This window comes from Prosopis cineraria, unplaced genomic scaffold, assembly GCF_029017545.1.
Source record: "Prosopis cineraria cultivar Desert tree isolate PC_DT_omini unplaced genomic scaffold, ASM2901754v1 PC14, whole genome shotgun sequence".
Taxonomy (NCBI): domain Eukaryota; kingdom Viridiplantae; phylum Streptophyta; class Magnoliopsida; order Fabales; family Fabaceae; genus Prosopis; species Prosopis cineraria.
Window position 1 is genome coordinate 25,576,147 of NW_026555345.1, and position 27,999 is coordinate 25,604,145.

Consider the following 27,999-nt stretch of genomic DNA (forward strand, 5'->3'; position numbering starts at 1 on the left):
TCAAGTTAAATAATTGAAGCAAGTGACCTCTGAATTAGCATGTTGATTTGCAAACATATTTGCTAGTTAATTTTTTCTCTCCCAAACAAATGAGACTTGCAATTAATAAATAAATAATCAGCAAACAATATTTTTTTTTTAAAAAAGTAACATATCAACGAAGCTGTGTGTATTTTATAACATCGATTCCAATCATTGAAAGGAAATAAATAACACAAAGACAACACATCCCAGCAATCAATGAGAACCATGTCAAGGATGCAAATGTAGAAAAATATAATGCCTGACAGTAGATTTTCCATTGCCACTTGGAGACGTGGATTGTACTCCACTCCAAGATAAGCGATCGTTATAATTTCCATGTTTTTTTTAAGCTAACTTATTGCCAGAAAGAAAATATAAATGGAGCTATATCTGTGACAAACAATAAATAAATTCAGAGAAAAAAATCTTATATTTAATTTAATTATTATAATAAATAAAAATAAGAGAAATCACCTATTTTTGTTTTATATGTAGAATCCAAATATCAACCACGTTGTTATTATTATTATTATTCTTCTTCTTCTTCTTTTTTTTGGCCAACAGCCATGTTATTCATACTTAGTAAGCATTACAACTCATAACGTACCATTTTATGAATAATCTATGTAGATTTTTAGATTTAATTTTCATATTATTAATATTAATATGCTAAATAAAAGCCACCAATTTAGTAAATTTTACCAGAATAAAAGCAGCTATTTATTTAATTTAATCTTTATAAAAGTTATTAAAAATGATTATAATTTTACTGAATGAAATTGTTAATAAATTTTATAATATTTAATTATATTTTGAGGAATTTGAACATAATTCAAATTTCAACTTCATTTTTTTAAAGTAAAATATTGATTTAAATTGTAATTTAATTACACGTTTTCATGGACACACGCACTTGACTTTATCTTCACCTTTTTCTCTCCCCTTTTTTTTTGCCAATGGACTTGACTATACTGGTGGTAGCATCATACTAAGACACGGAATTTATTATTATTATTATTGGATTGTTAATTCATCACTCTTCATTGCGAGCTTTTGGCCTTTTATTGGATGTTAGGGTTTCGATTTCTGAAATGTCCATTTTCTTTCATTCCAATTTTAATATATCGATTTCTTTCCTCGAAATCCCAGTTCCATTTTGTTTTCGTTTTTAGTTGAATCATCAGCTCTCATTAATTTTTCCCAATCTCCGATTAGTTGCTTGTGCTCCAGGCTGCATTTGATTGATGCAAGGGTGGGAAGCGAATGTGCATAGTAATAGGTTTTGGCAAGGTAGCATTGAGTATAATAGTCAGTAAAGACGATGCGTGGGCGTTCCTAAGTATTGGGTTGGGTTGACAGAGTCGTGGCTGATTGATTTGCGTGTGCTGTTGGCCAGTTATTGCTGGGGGATTGTAGAAGAAGGGCATGGAGAATGGTTATGATGCGAAATTGGCCGAGAAATTCTCAGGCTTGGGTGTTAATCAGCATAATCAGCAACATGATCAACCGCGGGATCAGACTAACCCCACTTCTAGCAACAACGACAGCTTGTATCAAGTCATGAAGGCCGTTGAGGCGGCGGAGGCCACCATTAAGCAGCAGGTACTTTCATTTCAACATATGCGCTATTTAAGATTTTTGATCATGTTCATCAATATCTGAATATAAAAATTTTTACAATTTGCTTAGGATGCTCGCTTTTAAATCTAAACTGACTTTTGTTTCATAATTGATTGATGTCGACGTATTTACTCATGTCTTATATAATTGGACTCGATTGGCTTGGTAATGCTGACAATCCTGCTAATTTTCAGCAGTTTTTTTTTTTTTGGGGGGGTTACTTCTCATCGAAATTTTTGTCTTTAGACGCTGGAGAGCTTTAGCGGGAGATCAAAGCGTTTAGACTAGTTTATGTAGATTATGGGTTGTGTATGATAAATAGCCTTGGTGGTTCATCCTCTTTTTTCTCTTCCCCTCTTTTTCTTTGACTGTTGTTTTAACCCATGGGCTTCGATTCCTCATTGCTCCCTTCACTCATTCACTATTTTTTTTCAAGGTATCATGTCATGATTTTTGAGGGAGCAATTAGACTGAATACTGTCTTTATTATTTAGGCACAACATCGTGTCAACTGTTGTCCACTTGTGAAATATTTCAATTTTAGAGGAAGAGGCCCCCTTTGGCATTCAAAATGATAGGGAATGGAAAGAAAATTGAAATAAAAAAGTAATTTGTTGATGAGAAATGTTTTGTCATTGGATAAAAATATTGAAAATTTCATGATTACGATTGAGTAGTGATAACAATTATAAAATAATATTGCATATCGTGCGTTTTGTTTAATGAAAAGATATTCTCTGCCCAACGAAACGGAGCCAAAATTGCATGCATCTGCAAAAACGTTTACTTTGTGCCATAAACGGTGCTATCTATGTTGAAGTCCTTTTGGAGTAGATATTGAGGCTGCACGTGTTACTTTTGGCAGGTGGAAGAGAATAACCGGCTTAGGTCTGAGCTTCAAAGAAAAATTCAGGAACTTGAAAAATATGTAAGTGTTGCTCATGATTACTTGCATATCGGTTATTTTTGACACGGCTAGATGAATATTTGATGGTTAACTGTTTTCCGTTTTCATGGAAAACTTTAGATTGCTTATTTTTCTTCTTGAATCAAAAGTGTTGTCTAAGCGAGCCAGCTTGGCCCAGTCCATGAAGTAAACCTAAATCTTCAGTGGGTTGGGCTGGCTCTATACAGTGCGATAGATGCACTGGCTGGTCAAAAAATTAAAAAGATGTTCATAACAATTAGTAAACTTTTTTTAATTTTAATTATTTGCCAAATATGTGAAATATCTTAGACAAAGGTAAAAACTGGCTGACATTTTGAAATATCTTACTAATTGACAAGGGTGATAGACTGTCTCACTTTCATCAAGTACCGTTACTCTCAGGGGGAATCTTTAATGAAAAGTTCCAGCATATTGGATTGGCTAGTTCAGCCTTGTTCATCTACCTCTTTGGTGGGTTGGATAGGGTTGAGCTCTCTTTATACAAGGGCTCTAATTTTATGAGCCCAATTTGATGGTCTCAACCTATTTTTACATCTTTATATTTGAGCTCCAAGTGGAGCAAGGATTTTACAGTTGGGACTTGCATTCTGGATTGTAGAAGTGAAAGATTCCATAAATATTCTACTTGCCAATGGGCTTATCGTCTCTGTTTATGTACTTGTATTCTATTCAAGGTGGTCAATTGTGAAAGGCGCTTATTAAGGTGCTAGAACCCCATTAGTGCCTTGAGGCAAGAAGTGCAAATGCTACCTCGAGTGAAGTTAGGCTCTAAAATAAGAAAAAAAGAAGAAGCTGAAAATGCACTTTGTAAATGGAAAATATTTGTAACACAAACTATTAGGAGGACATTTGACGCATTATTTAATTGACTATTAAAGCATAATAATCATGGGGAAGTTAGAATGATGCAAAGTTTGTAAGAGAGGAGGTTTGGATGAAGGGCCCTTGCCCAACCCACCAAAGGCACGAAGGAATCTTTGCCCCTTCACTCATTTCCTTTTACTACACTGGCTCTATCTTTTGATTACCAGCTAGATAATGCTATTGGCAGAAAATGGGAGGGCTGTGCTTTGGTTTACACTAAGTAAAGTATGATAAGTTTGCATTAGACACTTTAGAAGAAAAAGTGGGGCAAAATCTGTGAAACGATCATGGTAGAGGCACTGTGGTACTATTAATTATTAATTACAGCTGCAATAAAGCAGAAGAATTTCCTTACCAACCAAAAAATCTAATCACCAACAAAAAATATCTTATGAGAGTTCTTTTTTAAATATTTTAAATTTTAGTATGACATGTCCTTGATGGCAATTATGGTTAATAAATGAAGGGGATTTTAGTGTATTTCCTCTAGTTCTAATTATAGGGCAAAATCAAGTACTCCATGGTTCTTGAGGGGCTGTCATTGCCATGCCTAAGTTTGTAGAAAAATGCATACCATTCTAATTTTGCCTTTCACTAAAATTAATGTTCACAATAAAGTGTTGTACTACAATTAAAAGCATGCCAACAACGTGGTGCAATAAAGAAGGGCAACAATTACAAAAGCCTTATTTCATTAAGTGAGGTTGATTACATGGATTGTACAATGCCATTGTGTTATGTTTGAACCAATTCTATTGATAAACCATTAACCAAGAGATCTTGATTAATGACTTCTCCAAGTGTCCTTTTTGGTCTCCCTTTTTCTCTCTTTATAGGGTTAAAGGCTATTTGCTCACCCTCCTTATTGGCTTCTCAATGGCCTTCTTTGTATATGACCAAATCATCTCGATCAATTTTCCATCATTTTCTCCTCAATTTTCCCTTTTCTGTGTGGTTACATATTCATCTCAACACTTTCATCTTTGCTACTCCCATTTTATGCTCATGTTGTCCTTTCAATACAGGAGGGGGAATATTGGAAAAAAATATTAACACCACATCTTTGCCCTATATTTTGGACCAAGTAGAGCTTTTAACTTTTCCCTATGATTAGAACAAGAGGGAGTAGTAGTTATTTTGTCTGGACTAGAAATGAGATAATCAAAGGGCTCATTTTGTTAGTTTTGTTGTAGGCTTAAAAATGAAGTGGGATTCAGTCTCGGTAATGTGCTGTGTAAAAATTTGATTGGAAGGCAAACAATGATGGGATGTTTCTATTTAATTAGACTTTTCCTAGATTTGGGTGATAAGAAACTGCTAGAAGCAATGGTTTGCCTTTTTCTGTGGTTAGTTAAACTACAAAAATCCTTCATTGGTCCTATCTCGAGCTATGCAGCCTTATCTCTACTATAAATATGTGCAACACAAGCCTCCCTTCATATCAAGTCTTTCCAAAGCATTCTCTCTCTCTCTCCCCCCCCCCAGAAATGATTATGGGCTTCAAAAGTATTTGAGTATGCTATTGATGCCTCACTTATCCCTGCTTTTTGGCCTTTCAAACATCTAAGAATTACCAAGGGAAATCTTTCACTTGGATAACTTGATTGGTTTTGATGCTATGTATTTGCTGTAAGTTTGATGATCCATAAATTGCTGTTGTACAATACGTGCTGTGCTAATGAATGTGAAATCCTACAGTTACTGGGCAAATTGATTTCTATCTCATTCTTAAGTCATAGCCCTTTTCTTTTGGCTTTTAACAATGGCTGGTCTATGAGTGTTTAAAGGGTGTGTAGTTGGCTGACATTGAAGTAGATTGGAGATTTATTGGCTCCAATTATTTTTCTGGCCTATGTCAGTGTTTTGGTGTTTGTCAGATGAAGCTTGATGTTGGTCAGTTGGGAGTATTAGATTCATGAAATTAGGGTTAGGTTTTTCTTGAGAAGATTAAAGGATGGAGGCAGGTAAAGGCAATAATAGTTTTGGAGGAAACAGAACGGGGTCATAGGGTCAACTTGGTGCTTGTTTGGGCACTGTGAGTGGCACTTATGGTAATGAGGTCTTGGGTTTGATGGGGTTTTGGGTAATATCATCAGGGTAAACGAGTTACTTGGTTGGGGCAAATTTTTAATGATTTCTAGATGGGAAATCTGGTCTGGTTAGTTGACAAAGTTAATGTAAAATATGATGGAAGATGAGCAGGAGAAAAGAGACATTGCATCACAATTAGGGGCTTGATTTTATTGATCAAACAATGAAGAGCAATTTGCTGCTACAGGTCACATTACTAATATCTATGAAATGAAGTCAGTACAGAACATTAAATTATTAACCAGATCTTGGCCTTCGATAACTTAACCTTGAACAATGTAGGATTTTTTTAGTCCTGTAAAAATTCAGACTCTTTACTATAATGGAGCACATAAGAGTTACGTCAATGCTAAAACAAAATGCTGCAACACCTAATTACAAGCACATGCCCAATGCCACTGAAGCTCAGGAAGTACAAGGGCTTGTTTGAATTCTTTCTCTATTTTTATATTCTTAAAACAATTCTGTAGAGTAATTTTTTAATAACAAGTTTTGGAAACAAAAAATTAAAAGAATCTGTTTGAATTATTGTTTTGAAAAACATATTTAAAGTGGTGAAGTGAAAGATGAAAGAATGGTTTGCTTTTTTAACATAATTGTCACCAATGAAAACATAATGCTCTTTGCTTCTTCTCTGATTTTGTAGAACATAAGGTAACAAAACATGAAAAAATATGTTCTGGTTTTTTGGTTTTTCTGAACACATAACCAAAAACATTTTCAAACAGTATTATTTTGGTTTGTTTCTCAAAACAAAACTTTTTTGAAAACAGGCGATTAAACAGGCCCTAAGTTTTTAAATTAAACTTTTGAGTTGTTTGGGAAATAACACATAATGTATTAAGTATTATAGTTTACTACTCCTAACAATCTCAGGTAATTGTGATCTGGTGAGGTTTTTGAAATATTAACGAGCTCCATACTTGTAGCTGAACCAAAATATTGAGTCTAAACGATATTTTTATACTTTAGCTTTCTTAATGTTGGTGTGCCCTGCCTCAAAGTCTCACGCGCCAGCTTTGTAGCTTTCTTGTTCTCTATTCCTAGTCAAACTTTCTTCTTTTATCATAGTTGTTCAAAGTATTGATTTGAAAATTTAAATCGCTCATACTGTTTAAGAAACTATGACTAGAGTCACTATGGAACTTTGTGGTGAGCATAGAATGAATTATTCCGTCACCTTTTACTGCAGAGTCACTGCACAGTATCAAGTTGAGTTTGCTGTGTCTTTTAATTTGGAAAGGGGGTTTGGTTCACAAATATATATTGAAGGATTAAAGTTGTGAATGGCATTTTTTGAGGAAAAAGTGTCATCCAAAAACGTAATCAATTTGGGTTAAAAAACTTGGAAAATGATGGGTGAAACCAGCTTCGGTTGGATTTGACTGCAAAAGTTTATTTGATTCTTTAATTTTGCTTGTTTAAGTTTGAAGTTCATCAAAATGTTCTTGAGAGTGGCAACTTACTTAGATAGCGTCCTTAACACATCTTGAATGAAACTAATATCATGTGGGAGTAGTAGATTTTTGATACAAGGAAGTGCATGCACCTGATTTTGTTGGTGCAAAGGAAAGGGACTTTCTTGCAAAAAAATCTGAGACGTGTAATATTTATTGCATCTCTATTCATATTACTCAACAGTTACGGTCTCTTTTTATTAATTTTTTAAATTAAGGAGCAAAATGAACATTTTTATCCAGAAATTTACTTTTTGCTATTCTGTTTCATTGCCCATTCCATTCTACTCTTCATATCAATTGACCCTTCTGGAGTATGTGCAGTAATAGAAATAAGCAGATAAAGTAAATAACTTTTGTGCTTTTGGCGCAAAATAAACATGCCTGCTTCTGGAATCCCCATACTTCCATGGGCTTAATTTTTGAAATTTTCTCTGATTTGGCTGAACAGTTTATCCTCATGATGATTACATGGGGTCAATCTCCACACCCCCCCCAATTTTTTTTTTGCTTTTGCTTTTGATAAAAGAAGAGAAAGGAGGATAGAAAAATATCCTGCATAACAATGAATTGAAATTTTCCTCAACAGGACCCCTCATATGCCTTTTTACTTCCCTTCTATTCTACAAACTTTCCTTTTTCATCACAAAGGAAATCTCTCCTTGACAATGTCAATGAAAAAGGAACAGTAAAATCAACAATCTCAGCTGTGCAAGTCTTCTAATTTTGACAGAAGCAAGATGAGTCAATGGATCGAGGACCACAATCTGTTGCACCATGGGATGAACAGAGTCAAGGGTCTTATGAAGCTCGTCCGTCATTTGTGCCATTAGGAAATCAAGAAGATCTGCTTAAGGGTATGAATATGTTTACCTAACTGATATAACTCGTATGCAAGTCTTCCAGTATCTAAAACATTGAGATGATGCAGCCAGAAGTGATGCAGAAATTCATTATCAAGGCAGTAAATTAAATGGGACATTCAGAATGCACCCAAATGATCGGCTATATGCTGATAATACTGGCCCCTCTCAAATGTCTCCATTATCTGCAAGGTCAATCTCTCCAAGAAGGTATGTTGCTGTTGAATGTCCATAGTATTGTTGGAATTGTATAATATCCATATGTTTTTATTCTGCCCAGGTATTATCAAAGAAGAACTTTCATATTTGTAGAAAACTGTATTTTTGCTGTAGGCATAAAGTTGAAGGGGGCTATGGTTCACGAATTAATTCTTCTGGACAAGGGTTGATGCCCGTGGCTGAAATGAATAATTCTAATAGCCTATGGAAGCAGGTACTGTGATAGTTCTAAAAGTCTCATCTTTTATCAGAGCACGATATTTATGGCCCAATGTCATATCTATTTAGGATCTTGCCATAAAGATTCGTGAACATGAAGAAGAGATCATGCAGTTAAGGAAACATCTTGCAGATTATTCCGTAAAGGTAAAGGATATGCATATTCTTAAAGCTTGTGATAATTAATATTTTTTTCCTGTTCATATCATGTTACCGGTGATTAATCGTTATCTTTACAATAGGAAGCACAGATACGCAATGAAAAGTATGTTTTGGAAAAGCGCATTGCATATATGCGTCTGGTAAGCATGATATTATTTGATGTCCATATTTAATTTCTTAAGAATTTTTGCTTTCCTTCCTCTTCCTGAGTTTTAATTGGAATTATGCTGTTTTTTTTTTTTGTTAATCATACCATTAGGCCTTTGATCAGCAGCAACAAGACCTAGTAGATGCAGCATCAAAAGCTTTATCATATAGACAGGACATAATTGAAGAAAACATTCGTCTCACGTATGCGCTGCAGGTGTTTTCCCCTTACACATTTTTTTATGGTACAGGGGTAAAAATACTCACAAAGTAGTCAGTCAAGGGCACCCAATATCCTAAAGTGAAGAAAAGGACATAAATACCCATAATGGTACATGAGTGGATACAAAAGTGATTAAATTGTTAACTTTGACTTAATCGTTAATTTTGACCGGTAAATGCTAACTATACATGTCATGTGTCAGTCTTTGCTGACGTGGACTAATAAAAGAGCAAAAGTATCAACGAAGTCGTCAGTCAAGAGCAAAAATACTCATAACTTTATCAGAGTTGGTATAAAAGTGACCAATCCATCAAATTCCTTAAATGTTGACGGTTTAGCTGACAGCTAAGTAGAAGTTGATTATTTTTTTGCTGATGTAGATAAAAAAATATCTTTAGATAAATTTTTACGGAGGTTGATTGATTATCGTATGACTACCCATAATGTTACTTTAGTTGATGGAATAGTGGTCAATTCGTCAAAATTCATGCCACATGATTTCTTTTCATCACCACATATCCTACTCCTTTCCTCCCTCCCTCTCTATTCATTTTTCTTGTTTGCAAAACTTGAGATTCAACATAGTGAGATAGGTTATACACAATTAAAAATTGAAACTGAGCACACCTCTTACGTCGTCCTACTTTAAAAACATTGTCATAATTTTAAACAGTTTCATTCATAATAAGTTCAAAATTTTCAAATGATTTTCATCAGTGCTGTAAAAAAAACGGGCGATTTAATTTGATATTCTGTTAAAATGACATTTTTTCACATGATATTCATAAGATGATCGAACAATCTCTGTAAAAATTCATTTAGGAGTATTTTTTGTTTGCATTAATAAAAAAATAGTCAATTTTTACTTAGGTGTCAGTTAAACGGTCAATGCTTAAAAGATTTGATCGATTGATCACTTTTGCACCAATTTTGATAATGCTATGGGTATTTTTGCTCCTGGCTGACAATTTTGTGTGTATTTTTGTCCCTTTATTAGTTCACATCAGCAAAGGCTGACACTTGACATGCACAGTTAGCATTTAATGGTCAAAATTAACGGTTTGGTAACTTTTGCATTCACTCATGTTAACATTATAGGTATTTATGTTCTTTTCCTCAATTTAGGATATTGGATGCCTTTGGCTGACCACTTTGTGGGTATTTTTGCCTCTTTACCTTTTTCTCATTATTGGGGCATGTTAAATTGTGCATGTGTGATAGTTTGGTTGAACAACATTTCTTATGTTTCATCGCATTTCAGTTTGGTATCATGTTCTGTTGGCTTTTTATGAACAGTTGGAAACTTGGGACTAATTTTTAGTTGTCTCTTTTCTTCTTTCAGGATGCACAGCAAGAAAGATCAACATTTGTTTCGTCCTTGCTGCCTCTTCTAGCTGAATACTCCCTTCAGCCCCCTGGTCCTGATGCTCAATCAATTGTTAGCAATGTCAAGGTCAACCTTGTTCTGCTTCTTTTTGTTTGAAATATTGCTTCTATTTTTTCTTAGGTATTTGAGTTATCACTTATACAAAATGTTCTTGATGTATGCTGTATTTCAACATTTTCATGCAGCCTCCTTCCACATGTGGGGTTGTCAAAGAGGGAATAAATGTCTGGATATAGGATGGGAATTTTAAAAGATGCCCGGGTAAAGGAGGAGGGTTGTGTTAGGCCATCAACAGCCAATGTAAAAATTTGTTGAATCTATCATGAACATGGACAATAGACGTTATAATGTTAATGCTAGGTCGTTGCCCGTAAGTAACGCGCTGCATGGCTCGAGTACAGTGATAAGTGAGTTAGAGCCGCTGCATCGGCGCCCGGATGTAGTGTTAAATGAGCAAGGGCTACCGCGTCATTCTGGACGCACGCGGCTAAAGAAGTTAGTCCATAAGAGCAAAATTAGATTTGGTACTTGGAATGTTGGGACATTAAATTGTAAATCTGTAGAGGTTGTAGGGGTTATGATTCAAAGGAAAATCAATATCCTTTGCTTGCAAGAAACAAAATGGCGTGGAGAAGAAGCTAAGGATATTCAAGGTTTCAAACTTTGGTATACAGGAAAAGTAAGTGCACGCAATGGAGTAGGCATCATTATAGATAAGGAGTGGAAGAAGAACGTTGTAGAAGTTAGCAGAATTGGAGACAGAATTATTTCTTTAAAAATGATAATTGGACGTGAGACTGTTAATATTGTTAGCGCTTATGCGCCGCAAGTCGGGACAGAAGCCAGTCTTAAGGAATTATTTTGGGAGGATCTGGAGGGGTTGATTCGACACATACCACAGAGTGAAAAGATTTTTATTGGAGGAGACTTTAATGGGCATGTCGGGAGGGAAGCTGGTCAGTATGCGAGGGTGCATGGTGGTTTTGGTTTTGGAGAGCTAAACAATGAAGGGCAAACTCTTCTTGATTTCTCATTGGCGTATGATTTTAAGATTGCCAATACTTGTTTCAAGAAGAGAGATAAGCATCTCATCACCTACAAAAGTGGAGCCTCAAGGTCGCAGATTGATTTTCTTTTGGTTAGGAACACAGATAGAAAACTTTGTAAAAATTGTAAGGTGATCCCTGGAGATGCTGTAACGACACAACATAGGGTCCTAGTCCTTGATGTGTGTATTATGAGTAAAATCCAAAAACGTCGACAAGTAGTAACACCAAGGATTAGGTGGTGGCAATTAAAAGGTGAGAAGCAAGATATTTTCAAGCGAAATCTTTTGGATAAAGGAATTTGGGATTCTCAGGGAAGTGCTAACATCATATGGGAGGATATGGCTAAAAAGATACGGGAGGTTGCAAAAGTAGTTTTGGGAGAATCGAAAGGTCTTGGTCCGAGAGATAAGGAGTCTTGGTGGTGGAATAATAGTGTACAGGACAAAATCAAGTATAAGAAGAACTGTTTTAAAGCCATACATTTGTGTAACAATGAGGAAAATTGGGAGAGGTACCGTATGGCTAAGAAGGAAACTAAGAGAGCTGTGGGTGAAGCTCGTTCTAAAGCTTTTGAAGAATTTTATAAGAACCTTGAGACGAAGGAAGGAGAGCAAAATATTTATAAGATTGCCAAGAGTAGGGAAAGAAAATCAAGAGATCTAGAACAGGTAAGGTGTATTAAGGATGAAGAGGGAAGAATTTTAGTTACAGATGATGAAATTAAAAATAGATGGGAGACTTATTTTTCTAAACTTTTCAATGATGGAGAGGATTCATCTAGTAACTTGGAGGATTTAGTAATTGGTGAAGGAGAACAAAATTTGTCATTCTATCGAAACATACGTGATAAGGAGGTAAAGGAAGCTCTTAAGAAAATGGCAAATGGTAGAGCTAACGGACCTGATTGTATATCTATCGAAGCGTGGAAATGTTTAGGTGAAGAAGGGGTGAGATGGTTAACTAAGTTATTTAATGTGATTTTACGGTCCAAGAAAATGCCTGATGAGTGGAGGAGAAGTACATTAATTCCTATTTATAAAAATAAAGGAGATATTCAGAATTGTACTAACTATAGAGGGATTAAACTCATGAGCCACACAATGAAATTGTGGGAGAAAGTAATTGAGCATAGGTTGAGATTGGAGACAAGTATTTCTGAGAATCAATTTGGTTTTATGCCAGGTAGATCAACTACAGAGGCGATTTATCTACTAAGGGGATTAATGGAAAAGTATCGTTGTAAAGATAAAGATCTACACATGGTTTTTATTGATTTGGAAAAAGCTTATGACCGTATACCAAGAGAAGTGCTTTGGAAAGCGTTGGAAAAAAAGGGAGTACGGATTGCTTATATTAAAGCCATACAAGATATGTATGAGGGGGTAAAAACTAGTATAAGAACGCCTAGTGGTCAAACAAAGGATTTTCCTATAAAGATTGGGCTACATCAGGGATCATCTCTGAGTCCTTATTTGTTCAACTTGATTTTAAATGTTTTGACGGAACATATTCAAGAGGAAATCCCGAAATGTATGCTCTTCGCGGATGATATAGTTCTTATAGCAGAGACAAGAGAAGAGGTTAATTGCAAACTTGAGTTATGGAGGAGGACATTGGAGTCGAAAGGTTTTCGTCTGAGTAGAAGTAAGACGGAATATTTATATTGTAAATTTGATAAAGGACTATTCGAAAATAATTTGGAAGTAAAATTGGGAGATCAAATTATACCTCAAGTGGAAAAGTTTAGATATTTGGGAGCCATTATCCAAAATGATGGCGAAATCAGTGGAGATATTTCACATAGAATTCAAGCTGGGTGGTTTAATTGGAGAAAAGCTAAAGGAGTTATTTGTGACCGTAAGGTGCCTAATAAACTTAAAGGAAAGTTTTATCGTACTGCTATCAGACCGGCAATGTTATATAGTAGTGAATGCTGGGCTCTAACGGGACAGCAAGAGCATAAAGTTGGAGTAGCAGAGATGAGAATGTTACGATGGATGTGCGGACATACACGTAAAGATAAAATTCGAAATGAGCACATACGTGAAAAAGTGAGGGTGGCACCTATTGAGGAAAAAATGGTAGAAAATCGGTTGAGATGGTTTGGGCATGTACAAAGAAGACCAAGGGAGGCACCAGTGAGAAGAGTGGAACATATAACTTTGAGTCCGATTAAGAGAGGTAGAGGAAGGCCTAAGAGAACACTCTTGGAAGTTGTTGAACGTGATCTCTTAATTAATAATATTTCTAAAAGCTTAATAAATGATAGAGCACAATGGCGTCTTGCAATCCATGTAGCCGACCCCACCTAGTGGGATAAAGGCTTGTTGTTGTTGTTGTTGTAGTCAAATATGCACCTTAAATCTCACTCCTTTTTCTCATAGCTTTAAATTTCTCTTAACAACTACTTATTCTTGCAATAAAAGTGAATGTTTATTGAATAGAGAGAATACTGTAGGATCGTTTAAATATACTGCATTTAAACATGGGGTGATGGTGTTAGCAAAACGGCATGGACAGGGTTTGAAATTAACATTAGGCCATTAATCTTGCCTTAATTTGTGTTATGTTTATTAGCACTTAGTGTGACTTTTGATACAAAAAGTTAGACTCATACCTGATAATGAATGTTTTTAGGGCTTGTAAGTCTTGCCCATGGTCCATTGCCCATAAGTATGTTTTTAAAATTTTCTGATTTTGTAAAGTTAACAATTTAGGTTTGATTAAAGCATGTGTTTTCAGGTTTAATTCCTGCGTGTGTGTGAGAGAGAGAGAGAGAGAGAGAGAGAGAGGAAGGTTTGACTGCCAGGATCTAATTTTTTAAAAATAAAATTATTGGGACCAGATTAAAATTAAGAGAATTATAGGGACTGAAAGACTATTTCAGCTTTTTTTATTTTAATTTGGAATTCTTGATGGAATCAACTAAAAATTGCAGTAGAAATATGTTATCTCTTCTTTTCCTTGTTGCGGAATCTAAAAAATTGTACCAAATTAAGTGCTCTTCTTTTCTCAAGTTGTTGATTTTGTCATCTTTTGAATTTTAATCTGTTAATTGTGGGATATTTGTGCGTACGATGCAATTGCAAAATGTCCTTTTATATACTTAGTTCTGAATTTTAAACTATCACGTGCGTGGTTTTATAGTAAATTCTTCTTCTTGGCAGGTTTTGTTTAAACATTTGCAGGAAAAACTTATTCTCACTGAGGTATGTTTGGCAGATAATGATATTTTTTGAATTCCTGCATGCAATGTTAGGACAACAGGTTGGGTTTTTGGTTGATTTGTTAGAATTGATACTAAAGATTGCATGAACTATGCTCTTGTAAAAATCCTGGGATTTATGGTATTTCCCTTTTTGCCAGCGTAATGGTGTTTATTGACAATGTCAATTCTTCATTGCAGTCGAAGCTAAAAGAGTCACAATATCAACTAGTGCCTTTGCGTTCTGATATGAACCATTCGAATTTTGCTTCACAATCCCCATCTCATTCAGTTGGTGCAGCATTGGCAACCTCAGTATGCTCATTTTGTCTCTCTCTCTCTCTCTCTCTCTCTCTCATCATGCTACTAGCTATTATAAAATTCTAAATCGTTGCATTTTTTGTTAGAATAAAGATGGACTTGAACTGGTTCCTCAGCCCATGTATTCCCAAGTAAAGCCTCAGGTCTCTGTTGATGGTCAGATGGGAACTGATTGGGATATATTGGGTCGCCATCAAAGTGGTGTGGGTGGGATGACGAAGAATGTAGATGCTGATGTAATGGGGAGATATTCACCTCTTGCAAGCAGGTGAGCCTGGTCAAATGGAGACTGCTACTCTGAACTGAATGTATTGGTGGGTTCTATTTTCATGGAGTCTCTCTTAAAGTGGTCCTGATCATTTGACATGTGGATAAGCCTTACATGTTGAAGTTGTTAGAGACCATGTTTGGTTCTATCCAAAGCAGATGGGAGAATCTATGAAGTGAATATGGAAGTTATTGTCTTCACCATGTTCTGTGTAACATGGTATTTAAGATTAACATTTTTTATCATCTCATTTCCTGGTGACTTTCTAGTCGATTTAGAGCTTCACTTTTCATGAAAATGTGTTCCATGAAGACTTAAGTGTCTCATCTCATTGTGAAGATTGGAAAGAGTTGTCATTTTTGGAGATAGTCTGCTGGCATCTACGTCTGTTTTGCACTTTTGCTTATGTGAGACTGATTTGCAAAAGCAGTTGGTTCTCAGGAAGCAATTTTTTTTGAGGCCGATTGAAAGAAATTTTGTTACATATTTAAGATACGATGAGGTAGTAAATAAATACTGAAATAACTTGGTTGTGTTTTGCAGTACCTTTTGGGGTCTGTTACAGGCTGTTATTAAGCTTTGCATGTAAAATAGAAGTTTGTTGGATACTTTGTTTTGGTTTCTGTCTTACAATCTTAACTATTTGAAACATCCTAACCATTGTGGTTTTTGACATTTTTGTAATTTTGAAATAAAAGCATAATTGATATTGTTTTCTGATGGGCTTGATAGTAATGGGCCAAGTCTGAGTTATTTGAAGGGTGTGAGGTGTGAGAGAGATGAGAGTTGCAGTAGGCTAGTAATGAGGAATTTATATGTGGTTGATGGCTAGAGTGTAGTTTCAGGTGATTAGTATGTACTTGGAGAGCCTAGTACAGTAGTACTATCGAACTGCTGGGGGTTGGTGTGCCTTTTCTGCTATTTTCTTTGTTACTTTCTGGGTGGATTTGCATTCTGCCAGATTGTAACTAATTTGAATACTATTTGGGGCTAAGTTCCATTAGTTTCTCTCATGTCATTTTCGTTTAGCTGCTCCTCTATTGGTTCCTTCGGTTAAATTCATTTGCCATATTAAGGTTGCGGACTGATGAATATTTTAGTTTTGTGAAATTCTAACCAATAATAATTTATGATTTGAAAAATATATACATTTTTTGGTTTATAAATGTCTTTAGTTGATTGTAAAGAAGTGCATTTGTGCACAATTGTATTGGCTATTTGACAGGACATCTAGCCATGATACCCCCTCCCAGCATGTAGTTGATGGTGCTCGTCCTACGCATTATGGAGAAGAAACAACTAACAAACAGGTTACATTTCGTGATCCTGTGAGTAATAGTGAAGTGGATGATACTGATGGTGATGGAAATCAGAATGAGAGAGAAGCTTCTGCTAACTGGAGTTCGGGCAACTCTCCTTATACAGCTGCCGCTGATGATCCCAGTTCCTCTTATTCTCCTTATCATCTACCACCAGTCCTAGAAGAACCTTGTTCATCATTTTCTGAGGGTAAGAATTGATGGTTTTTGAATCTTAATTATCAGTTAAAGAACTAACCTTGGCATGAATAAATGCATCATGCAGCTGCAGATGATGATCCGTTACCAGCTATAGAGGGTCTTCAAATTTCAGGAGAAGCCTTTCCAGGAAGAGAACTTCAGGCATGCGGATACTCTATCAATGGCACCACTAGTTGTAATTTTGAGGTGCATTTTAGCCCTCTACAAGTTGAAACTTTTTTCCTCATATTACCTAATGCATTTTCATGTTCGATAACTGTTGTACTCACTCAGCATTGCCTTTTGTGTGTCCTGTTGGATTGTCAGTGGATAAGGCATTTGGAAGATGGATCTGTTAATTATATTGATGGTATTATCTTTTTCTAGAGAATGTTGTTTTTTTCCTTCATAACATTAAAGCTTGAGTCATTAATCTTGGATCCAAAAATATAGGGGCAAAGCAACCCAACTATCTTGTCACTGCTGATGATGTTGACACCTACCTTGCCATTGAAGTTCAGCCTCTGGATAACAGAAAGCGCAAGGTAGTTCTTACTTAAACATAGTATTGTATGGAAAAAGATACCTGAATATTGACAGCTACGTGGTATATCATCTTCTTAGCATTGAAATATAGGTTTTTAAGGTTGTGATTTAGATCACAATGTCGTCTGATCTTACAGTCCCACCTTTAAAAATCAATTAGAAACTATGACATTGGTGATCCAGATCCTAGGATTGCATAAGCTTAGTTATTCTGACATGTGAAGGGACACACACTGGCTATTTTGTCCGTTTCTTTTCATTAAAGTCTACATATTAAAAATATTGACTGTAGTTCCCTCTCCCCTCTCTCTCTTGCAAATATGATTATTAGATTCTGAAGAGTCATAAAAGATTAGAATCAGTTATAACATTCCCAAACTAGCCATGCAAAATTTACTGTTCACTTGATTATAAGAAGTCCCCGGAAGGGTCATTTGCATTAAGCCTTCAACATGTACTTTTGGTGTCAAGATCATGTACATAAATCCCATTTCTGAACTGTGAAGTAGGTAATGAGAGTTAGAAAGTGTAAGAGGATGATAAATCACAAAATCAAGAAGAAAAAAGACAAATTCTGTATGGAAATAAGTATGTTATCAAGTTAATTTGAATGACTCTGGATATTTCAAATATGGATGTAACTAAATTGCTTGCATACTTTGTGATTATAGGGAGAACCTGTGAAGGTTTTTGCGAATGATACTAAAAAGATCACTTGTGGTGAGTGCTTTACTGTGATTTGGCGTTTCTTAAGTTCAGCACCACCCTAAATTTCTTTAAGTTGCTTCAATGTGCAAGAAGTGAGATAGATATGGGTGAGGAGCAAATAATTGCAAATTTGCGGATTAATTTCACAAAACTGCAGCGTTGGATAGTAGATTTGTTGGAATCTTGTGATTGTGTGGCCATTCATTTTCTAACCGCCCCTTGTTTATCATATAAGATTTTAGTATCACAGTCGATTTCTTTTATTCCATGTATCATGCTACAGTTATTATCTATTTCTTTTTCTAGAGTCGACAATCTCGTTTATGTGGTTTGTCCCTTTTTCATAGTAAAATGAATCAGTTTAGATTTCTAAATTATAAAATTTAAATTATAAAATTTTGGATATATCTGTCATAATTGTGAAAAATGATTTTTGATATGGAAAATAGAAAAGATGGTAGAATAGAGAAGTAGAATAGAATAGAATTGAGAAGGAAGGACGAGAATTCAGAAGAGAATAGAGAGAACCAGAGGGAAATCAGAGGAGAGAGTCAGAGATTAATCTGAATAGTACGCTTTCATTATGTCAATATGCTAGCTACAATGGAGGGAGTAATCCTGATACTTATAGGATTCAGAAAATGGTGAGAAACAACATTAGAATATAGGCAAAACGACTTAACTACCCTCAACCAACCAACAACTATCTAAATAACAGACTTTTATTATTTTCATATCAGACTTCTACTCAACAGAGTTAAGTTGTTGAAGTGAATACCTAGAATATTTTTATTGTAATTTCTAATTGTAATGCATGTCTGTATTAAAGTCTATTGGACTAGAAGTTTGAACAAAACATAGGCTCTTCTTACCAAAAAAAAAATTGAGAGAATGTGGAGTGGTGACTGGTGAGGAACTGGGGATCAAACTCTACTTGGTGATAAAAGCTTTGACACCATGTTGAAGACCATGCCTTTTTCTTTATAGAAGATTAAGCTGTTGGAGTAAAATTCCTTGAAACTCTTGGAGCAACCTTTTTAGGATCTAGCTCACATCATTTGTTGGATCTTTGCATTATTAGAGAAAGTAAAAAGGGAGAAAATTTATGCTGGTTGATGTGAAAATGATGTTGATGTAGTTTTGATGTCGCTGGTGCATGTTTAACATGGGTGGTGTTTCTTTATTGAATTGATGAGGATAGCTACAAGCTAGAGAAAAACAAAAATACAAGACATCAGACGGTAGGTATTAGGCACGGTGGTATTCTGTTATGTAATTATTATAAATAAGAAAAGAATTAAGAATTAGTTAGGATTTAAATAGATTTCGGTATGATTTATGATTTAAACAAGATTTAGAAAGGATTTGATATTTAATTGCATTATTATTATATTACTTGGATTTGGATAGACTAGGATATATATTCAGATGAAAATAATGCCTATGAATAAGAGGCAGTAGAGTGCCTACTTTCTGACTTTGATTTCCAATAAGAATTGCATATTCAGATTTGCTCTTAATCTTTCTGTTTCTGTCCCTATCTCTACCCCTCTCTTTCTCTCTCTTTCCAATCTAAATTCTATAACATATTCACCCCGGCCCTTGCCATAAAAAAGAATATTAGCAGTCTCTAGGGGCCTTCATGAAGAAGAGAAACCTGATAGGTGGTGATTCTGACATCTTTAGTATAATAAGGTTTCTTCTCTACACTGGGAAGTTATACATGGGCTTGTAAAGTTGTGTGTTCTTAACATTGATCTTGTTCTTGGAGAGCATAACTTGCTATAAAAGTTGTTGAATTATTTGGAATAATGAGTCGATTAAATTTCTTGCTTTCAGAGGCAAATGCTTATTGATATAAAGGAATATTTTTTCGAATTGTGTGCATTTATTTCAACTGAAGGGATATCATGTTCCCTTTGGGGACGTTTGATAAAATTGGAATCATATAGAAGGGATATTACGATTAAAAGAACTAGTACAATATAACTTAAGACATGGCAAAGGAGGATTAGGCATTATCCTAACAACCAAAACATAAACTACGAACTGATTCCATCTTGTAGCCTGTAGGATATCTGATAGACTCCCTTGAAGCAACCTAACAAGGTCAAGCACCAAAAGGAAGGCAAAAGAAAAATCTAAACCAGCTAACCTGCTTTGGATTTGTCATATCTTTATTTTAGTTCTGTGACCTTGCTTTCCTTAATAGTTTATTAAGCTATTATCCTCTTTTCAGACCCTGAAATGCAGAGCTGCATTGAGAGGACCCTTTATAGTGGAGTGGCATCATATAAAGTTTCTCTTTCGGTAATTTGATGATAGCAGTTTCTTATTTAAGTTTCCTGTCTGTGTATGCAAAAAATTATTTTACAGTGCTTTAATGAAGAGCTCAAACTGTTTTGAAACACTTCTGGATTGCCTTTACAGACTGGATATCTGGATATATGGGAACCAGCTACTCTGACTATTAAGAGGGAAGGGTACAGTATCAAACGCAGTGGACCCAATGCAGTTGTAGCTGCAGACAAATTTTCTTCGCCTGTCAGTGTATGTCTCCTTATGTACCATATAATGAGTTTGTGAAAACATTTTGGTCAGCTGGTACGTTATTGATGCATCAGGGAAATACAAAATTGTAGTTGGCTATCAGTAATTGTGCATTTTAACAATTCAATTCGTTGGAAATTTATTGAAGAGAAATTTATGATTTATTTGGAATTTTCAGAATTTTGTGTTTGTTATGACATGTTTTTGACTTAAGACTTGTATTTTAGCCAAACTGAAAAATTTTGGTAGTTCAATGATAGCATGCTGCGTCAATGTGAACATGGACGTCTACTATTGACTTATTAGAGAAGAAAGGGAGGAAGTTAGAGTCAGTTATGCAGAATTAAATTAATTTTAATTTAATTATTTCATTTTCAGTTTAGTTGGCTAAATAAGTGGATCAACTTTTGTTATGTGGTTCACCCAAGTTTAGTTTGTTTGAGTCAATTTCTGTTTGAGTCTGTTATTATCCCAGATATGTTGGGATATTTTCTTATTATTTATTATTTTGGTGTAATTCCTGCGTTATAAATGGGCTAGCTTTCATCATAGCTAGACATTGAAAAAATAAAATACTATTCCTTTGGAGATTCTCCTACTTTGGCTATTAAATATTTTTAGAGTGAGATTCTTGCTCTAATTTATTTAATAGATTTATTTGCTTTCCTTGTCATTCTGAGTTCCTATCAATACCAGAGCATGTGATCACGTAGCTCTGATATTGATAGGAACTCAGAATGACAAGGAAAGCAAATAAATCTATTAAATAAATTAGAGCAAGAATCTCACTCTAAAAATATTTAATAGCCAAAGTAGGAGAATCTCCAAAGAGATAGTATTTTATTTTTTGAATGTCTAGCTATGATGAAAGCTAGCCCATTTATAACGCAGGAATTACACCAAAATAATAAATGATAAGAAAATATCCCAACATATCTGGGATAATAACAGACTCAAATAGAAATTGACTCAAACAGACTAAACATGGGAGAACCACATAATAAAAGTTGATCTACTTATTTAGCCAACTAAATTGAAAATGAAATAATTAAATTAAAATCAATTTAATTTTGCATAACTGACTCTAACTTCCTCCCCTTTCTTCTCTAATAAGTCAATAGTGGACGTCCATGTTGACATTGACGTAACATGCTATTAGTACCCCCCTTCTGAAAAATAGACTTGAGTCCTCAAGTTGAGAAGTGGGGAATTCAATGGCTATTAAATCATAGTCTTCCTAGCTTGCATCTTCAAGTGGACGGTGATCCCATTGAATTAGAAGTTCTAGAATACCTCCTGGTGTCCAGCGATGATTCAGTACCTTTAAGGGAGTAAGGAGGAGCTCCAGATTTGCAGAAAGAGGTAAAGGTGCTGGTGGTGAAGATGGTTGTTGCCCATGAGCAGGCCGAAGTAGGGAGATGTGAACAATAGGGTGCACCTTAGACTCGAGGCAAGTCAAGCTTATAAGCAACTGGTCCAATGCGCCTCACAACTGTATAAGGTCCAAAAAATTGGGGGGACAATTTTTCATTCTTATGCCTAGCTAAGGACTTTTGGCGATAAGGTTGAATACGTAGAAAAACTGCATCCCCTGGTTGAAATTGAAGGTCCCGCCTATGCTGATCTGCTTGTGCTTTCATCCTATCTTGTGCTTTCTTTAAGTTATCATGTAGTACTTTGAGCATGGCATCATGCAGCTCCAGTTGCTCTTCTAAATCTGCAACTAATGTTTCTCCTTTACATAAGGGCATAAAGGAGGAGGATCACGCCCATAAACCAATTTAAATGGAGTAGTGTTTGCTGAAGAGTGAAAGCTGGTGTTAAATGAGAATTCAGCCGAGCAGAGAAATTTACTCCATAATTTAGGTTGCTCATGAGCAAAGCATCGTAAATAGGTCTCCAAACAGCAATTTACTACCTCAATTTGGCCATCGGATTGTGGGTGATATGCTGTACTCATGTTTAAGCGTGTTGGACTCAAGTGGAAGAGTTCTTGCCAAAAAGCACCTAGAAAAATGGAGTCATGATCTGAAATGGTAGACTGAGGAATACCATGCAACTGTACAATCTCTTGACAAAATAAACCAGCCACAGTTTTTACAGAATAAGGATGTGACAGAGCAATGAAATGACTGTATTTACTGAGCCGATCAACCACCACCAAGATAACATCAAAACCTCTAGACTTTGGGAGCCCTATGATAAAGTCAAGAGATATGTCCTCCCAAATTCACTCCGGAATAGGGAGTAGGTTAAGGAGTCCAGCAGGAGCAAGAGTTTCATATTTATGTTGTTGACAAATTAAACATCTTTGTACAAAATGTTTAACATCTGTTTTCATACCTTGCCAATGCACACTTGATCCTAATCGCTTCAAGGTCTTTAGGAACCCTCCATGACCACCCATTGGAGTTGCATGAGCTTCTTCCAAGAATTTAGCTCGTAATTGAGCATCATTTGGAACCACAAGTTGTCCCTTGAAATATAATATGCCTTCCACCAAGCTGTTATCTAGGTGAGATTGTGGATTTGTTTGTAATGCATCCACAATAGCTTTGGTTTCAAGGTCTATTAATAATGCTGCAGGAAGTTGTTGAAAGGCATTTGCTAAAGGGATGACAATCTGGAAAAAGTCAGCATGTTGAGGCCTTTGTGATAGTGAATCAGCTGCTGTATTGTCCTTTCCTGCTTTGTATAAGATGGCAAAATTGAAAGGAAGAAGCTTTAGCATCGTTTGCTGCTGGGAATTGGTGAGGTTGTGCTGTTCCAAGAGGTACTTAAGGCTGCAGTGATCAGTTTGGACATAGAAATGGTGACCAAGTAGGTAATGGCGCCATTTTTGAATTGCAAGCGCTAGAGCCAACAGCTTCCTGTCGTATGTGGACTTATACCTGTTGGAAAAAGAGAATCCCTTGTTGAAATAAGATATTGCATGTCCTTCTTGAACTAGGACAGCACCAATACCCTCTATAGAAGCATCACACTGAATGGTGAAAGGAAGATGAAAATTTGGTAGTTGCAGCACCGGTGTGGTGGTCATTACTAATTTTGATGCCTCAAAAGCTTTTTGTGCCTGTTCAGACCAGTAAAAAGAATTTTTCTTGGTTAATTCAGTCAAGGGTCTAGCGATAATACCATAGTTTTTGACAAAATGCCTGTAATAACCAGTGAGCCTAGGAACCCATGAAGCTCTTTTACAGATTTGGGAGCGTGCCATTGCACCACTGCAGTTATTTTCTTAAGAGTCCACTTCAACCCCTTGGGCAGAAGCCATATGGCCCAAGTAGCTAATTTGAGTCTGGCCTAAGGAGCATTTTTTTGCATTGGCAAAGAAGGATTGCTTCTATAGAATCTGGAATACTGCTCTCAGATGCTGTAAATGCTGTTGTGGGGAAGCACTGTAAACTAAGATGTCATCAAAAAATACTAGCACGAATTTTCATAAATAAGGCCTGAATAAGTCATTCATAATAGATTGGAAGGTAGCCGGTGCGTTAGTTAAACCAAATGGCATAACTAAAAATTCATAGTGGCCTGAGTGAGTGTGGAAAGCTGTTTTATGTACATCCTTCGGCAGAACACGGATTTGATGATATCTAGACTGTAAATCAATTTTTGAAAAGTAGACAGCCCCATGCAACTCATCTAAAAGTTCATCAATATTGGGAATGGGGTACTTATCTGATATGGTGATTTGATTAAGATGCTAGTAGTCAATGCAGAGGCACCACGAACCATCCTTTTTACCAACTAGTAGCACAGGACTGGCAAATGGACTGGTGCTAGGTTGTATAAATCCACATTGTAGCAAGCTCTCAATTTGAGCTTCAATCTCATCCTTCTGGTAATGAGGGTAACGATATGGCTGTAGGTTAGGAGGTGTAGCATTTGGGAATAGCTTGATGGCATGGTAATGATCTCGGGGTGGTGGCAGGCACCCTAGCTCAGAAAAGACATCAGCAAAATCATGAAAAATTCTGTTAACATTCTAAGTGTCTTGATGCGTCCCTCTCACTTGATTCCTGAGTAAGAAGCATGCTATGGAGATGGACAGAAGCATCACTGTTAGTAGGTAGGCCTTGCAGCCTATATTTCTTCCTATTTAGCCAAAAAATCATAAACATTTTGTTCTAATTAGCTTTCACAGTGTTCAGTGAAGCCAACCATTTAATACCCAGTACCAAATCAGAACCACCCAAGGAGAAAGGGTAAAAATCTTGCTGAATAGTTAAATCAGAAATTGTTACCTCAACCTTTGGGCAAACCTGATGGCATTTCACTCTATTACCATTACCAATTTGAACTCCAAAAGTTGGAACAGTCTGCACGGGGGTTGCAATTCGGATACCACTGCATCTGGAATGAAATTGTGCGTGGAGCCGCTATCAACTAAAATCAGGACAGTACGACCCTTGAGCATGCCTTGAAGTTTCATTGTGGCTCCTGAATGCTGTCCTAGAATCGCATTAAATGAGATTTTGGCCTCCTCTGGCTCCATTTGTGTACAGGAGGTAGAATTTCTTCACCTTCTTCAGAAATTTCCAGCAAAGAAAAAGAAGCATTGCAGCGATGCCCAGGTTGGAAGATAGCCCCACACCGGAAGCACAGACCCTTATCTCGTCGGTTTTGACGTTCTGCATCTTTGGGAGAGATTCTCGCAGCTGTTGAGGAGTATTTAGGAGTGATTGAGGCCAAAGAAGCTGGTCTGGAGGGATATGCAGACGAAGCCAGTGAATTGGAGCTTCTGGAATCATGGAAATCACGTGCAAATTGGGACTGATTTAGGCAATTTTGAGAGTATGAGGAATTGGGCCTAGGCCTGGGCCTGGGCCCCACGCGCATTTTGGGCCTTTTTCTCAAATTCCAGGGCCAAACTTGCAGCTTTAAACACTGTTCTAGGTTTCTGAATGCGTAAATCAGCTTTTAATTCTTCCTTGAGGCCACCCAGAAAAATACCTAAGAGGCAGTGCTTTGGCCAGTTGCGAACTCGTGCTACCCGCCTAGCAAATTCTTGATGGTATTCCTGTACTGATCCTTATCATTCTGAGTTCCTATCATTCAATCTTATTGATTAGAGAAATTTTGCTTGATACAAAGAAGGGGAAGGCGATTTTGTATGGATCATATCAAGCACTTGTATGCTAACCACCTGAATTAGAACCTAACTGACTAAAGATAGCAGCTACCTCAGAATACAAGTCCTACTTCTATTTACTCGAAATTCCACCTCACAAAATGCCACCTTAAGTCATACTGTGAAGCATAGTCATTCCTTCTCTTTTACTTCCAAGAAATGATCAGTAATGGTTGATCCTCTCATGCCAACATTCCTCAGTTTAAGGCTGCTAGTTCTTGGTGGAAATTAGTATTGGGTCGCAGCTTGGCAGGAGGTGATGACTTCAAAGTGTATAAAATTGAGAAGTCTAGTTGTAATGTTGTAAAAGATACACCATGTTATAATGAGCTGTTCTGGTAAATGAAAGCTAACCAAGTCTGTTGCTAGGATGTTATAGTGAGCTGTTCTAAATTTCTTTTTCAGTGTACGTGATGGTTATGATAAATTATTCTTGATGGTTAGCTAGTTTTCTTTATCTTTTTTTTTTATTTCCTTTTGTAGGTTGTGATTCCTTATGGAAATGTTTCAGAATTTGTAATAATGAGTTCTAGTGATGTTCAGCATATATTACGAGCTGAAACCAACCCAACAGATGTCAGTGGGTAAGCGAAAAGTCATATAGTTTATCTTGCATGCCATTCACAGCAAAAAGAATTTAGGTAGCATATTTTTAATGCAAATATTTCAGCATGGTCTAGAATTATGATTCATCCTGTTGCTGAATAATCCACTGTATAGTTGTATGCTGTCTCCGCATTTAAACCTGCCAAAATGAACAAAATGTATAATATGTTAAATGTACCTGAAACATTTTCTTTCTAATGTTTGAAAATGCATTTTTTGTTTGAGAATAGGAAATCACCTTTGAAACATAGCGTTTGGATGCTGCTTATTGTTTCTTTGGGTAATAGATGGGTTAACTCTGACCTGGCTTGGCAACGGTGGCCTACCTTTTGAGCGGATGCTCAGATGTTAAAAACCATGTTAAAATTCTTTGACAATGGGAAGAATCTGAATAACGTTGCTCTCGCAGTCTGTCAACAAACCTTTAATATATTGTGCTACTTACAGTGGATTTGAATTTGTCGCTGTGTTTTTTCAATTCCTCAGCAAGAAGATAGTTATCGTTTTTCCTTTTTCAGGAAAAATTAAGTGCCCTTTGATTCATTTTCTAATGGGTGTGGATATAATACGAATTTTCATGATCTTTGTTCATTATACTAAATGTTATTTGGTTTCTGCTTTTGATATTTAGTATTTTGTTGCTCCCTCTGCAGCTCGAGAGACACTATTGTGCTCACCATGAGATTGTTTATCCTACGGGTATGTGTTAAACTCATTGCCACTTTGACATGTTGCTTGGTATTTCATTTTGTTGTAACTGGTAAAATAATCCTCAATCTGTTACTTTGCTTACTGTCAATATCACAGACACCCATGCACTCATGATAACGACCAGATAAGAAATGTGAGATGGAAAGACTTGGCTTGTTCACCTTGTCCCATCTCTTCCCCCCCCCCCCCAACCAAAAAAAAAAAAAAAGAAAAGAAAAAATGTTGGTTACTTCGTTAGTCAACCATAAGCATCACTCAACCTTTGTGTGCACATAACAACAAAAATTTGCAACGGGGGAGCCATTCTTTAGTGCTCAAATTGAATCTAAATAAGCTTTGTGATGATGATGCTGAATTGTCAGGTCTTCAGTTATACCTTCCATTAGTTCAGGTATCAATGCCAGCATTGTCGTTTTTGACTTCAGGCAAACTATAAATCCTTACAGTAGGTTTTGATCGTTATTGTCTAGGGTATCTTGGAAATTATTTGGACTATAAGGTCATGTTTGGTATGCGGAAAAATATTTTCTGAAAAGGAAATTGGACAGCGCGTTGCCATGTGTTGAAGCAGTGCACTTTCCCATTTCTTTTCTACATATAAAATATTGAATAAATCTCTTTATTGATCTTGAGGTATACTCTCGCTCATCAGCTTAGTGCATTCGGGATTTTATTTTCAGAATGCGTGGTATGATCTTGAAAAGAAAAGTATATAAATTGTCTTGGTGCATAGATGTTTGATTATTGGAGCATGTATTTAGCTACAAATATTAAAGAGTAACTTTAGTGACCTGGGATTTGATCTTTCTGTGCTGCAGGCCGTGGAGAAAAGGAGGGGAAAGAAGAAAGGTTTATTCTTTAACAAGTAAAGGGAAGACAAGCTGGTACAGACTATATGGTGTCAGTGGAATAATATAGGATGGGCACAAGTAGTGTATTTTGTTTGCAACCTAAATTATTTATTTTTCCTTTGTATTTTTTTAAAGGGTAGGCTTAGCTTGAAATGTAATCTTCTGCGTGCGGTCACACCCCTTCTTTCCATATTTTCCAGTCTTTTCCTCCCATCTTGTAAATCAGATTTTTTTCCCCCTGTACTGTCATTGGTTTGTGCAAGTCTTTGTGCGCACAAGCCTGTTGGATCCTTTAAATTAATGAACTGTCAATTTTGATGATCTAT

At 36.1% G+C, this 27,999-nt stretch overlaps 1 protein-coding gene across 3 annotated transcripts; it reads left to right on the forward strand.

The window, feature by feature from the left end:
• The first annotated feature begins 1,044 nt into the window (after window positions 1-1,044).
• On the forward strand, window positions 1,045-27,996 carry LOC129293003 (uncharacterized). 3 transcript variants are annotated; one of them, XM_054930778.1, is made up of 22 exons: window positions 1,051-1,626; window positions 2,510-2,572; window positions 7,739-7,862; window positions 7,937-8,078; window positions 8,202-8,301; window positions 8,376-8,453; window positions 8,549-8,608; window positions 8,728-8,832; window positions 10,181-10,291; window positions 14,442-14,483; window positions 14,681-14,794; window positions 14,887-15,068; window positions 16,294-16,577; window positions 16,653-16,774; window positions 16,895-16,937; window positions 17,021-17,112; window positions 17,785-17,833; window positions 20,061-20,131; window positions 20,252-20,371; window positions 25,989-26,089; window positions 26,765-26,810; window positions 27,641-27,996. In XM_054930778.1, exons 1-22 carry the CDS (start codon window positions 1,450-1,452, stop codon window positions 27,689-27,691), a joined length of 2,277 nt encoding a protein of 758 aa, XP_054786753.1. In that variant the 5' UTR covers window positions 1,051-1,449; the 3' UTR covers window positions 27,692-27,996. The 3 variants fall into 3 exon arrangements, 2 of the variants coding, with proteins under 2 accessions (XP_054786754.1, XP_054786753.1); XR_008589082.1 differs by lacking the exon at window positions 27,641-27,996 and having other exon boundaries at window positions 1,045-1,626; window positions 20,252-20,425; window positions 26,765-26,781; XM_054930779.1 differs by lacking the exon at window positions 25,989-26,089 and having other exon boundaries at window positions 1,046-1,626.
• The last annotated feature ends 3 nt before the right edge of the window (window positions 27,997-27,999 follow it).

What these genes read in the sequence shown, in the direction of transcription:
- LOC129293003 (XM_054930778.1), top strand. Translation starts at nt 1,450, where the DNA reads ATGGAGAATGGTTATGATGCGAAATTGGCCGAGAAATTCTCAGGCTTG. An exon ending in AGGCCACCATTAAGCAGCAG is followed by an intron (nt 1,627 to 2,509) that starts GTACTTTCATTT and finishes TACTTTTGGCAG; the next exon opens with GTGGAAGAGAATAACCGGCT. An exon ending in CTAATAGCCTATGGAAGCAG is followed by an intron (nt 8,302 to 8,375) that starts GTACTGTGATAG and finishes ATATCTATTTAG; the next exon opens with GATCTTGCCATAAAGATTCG.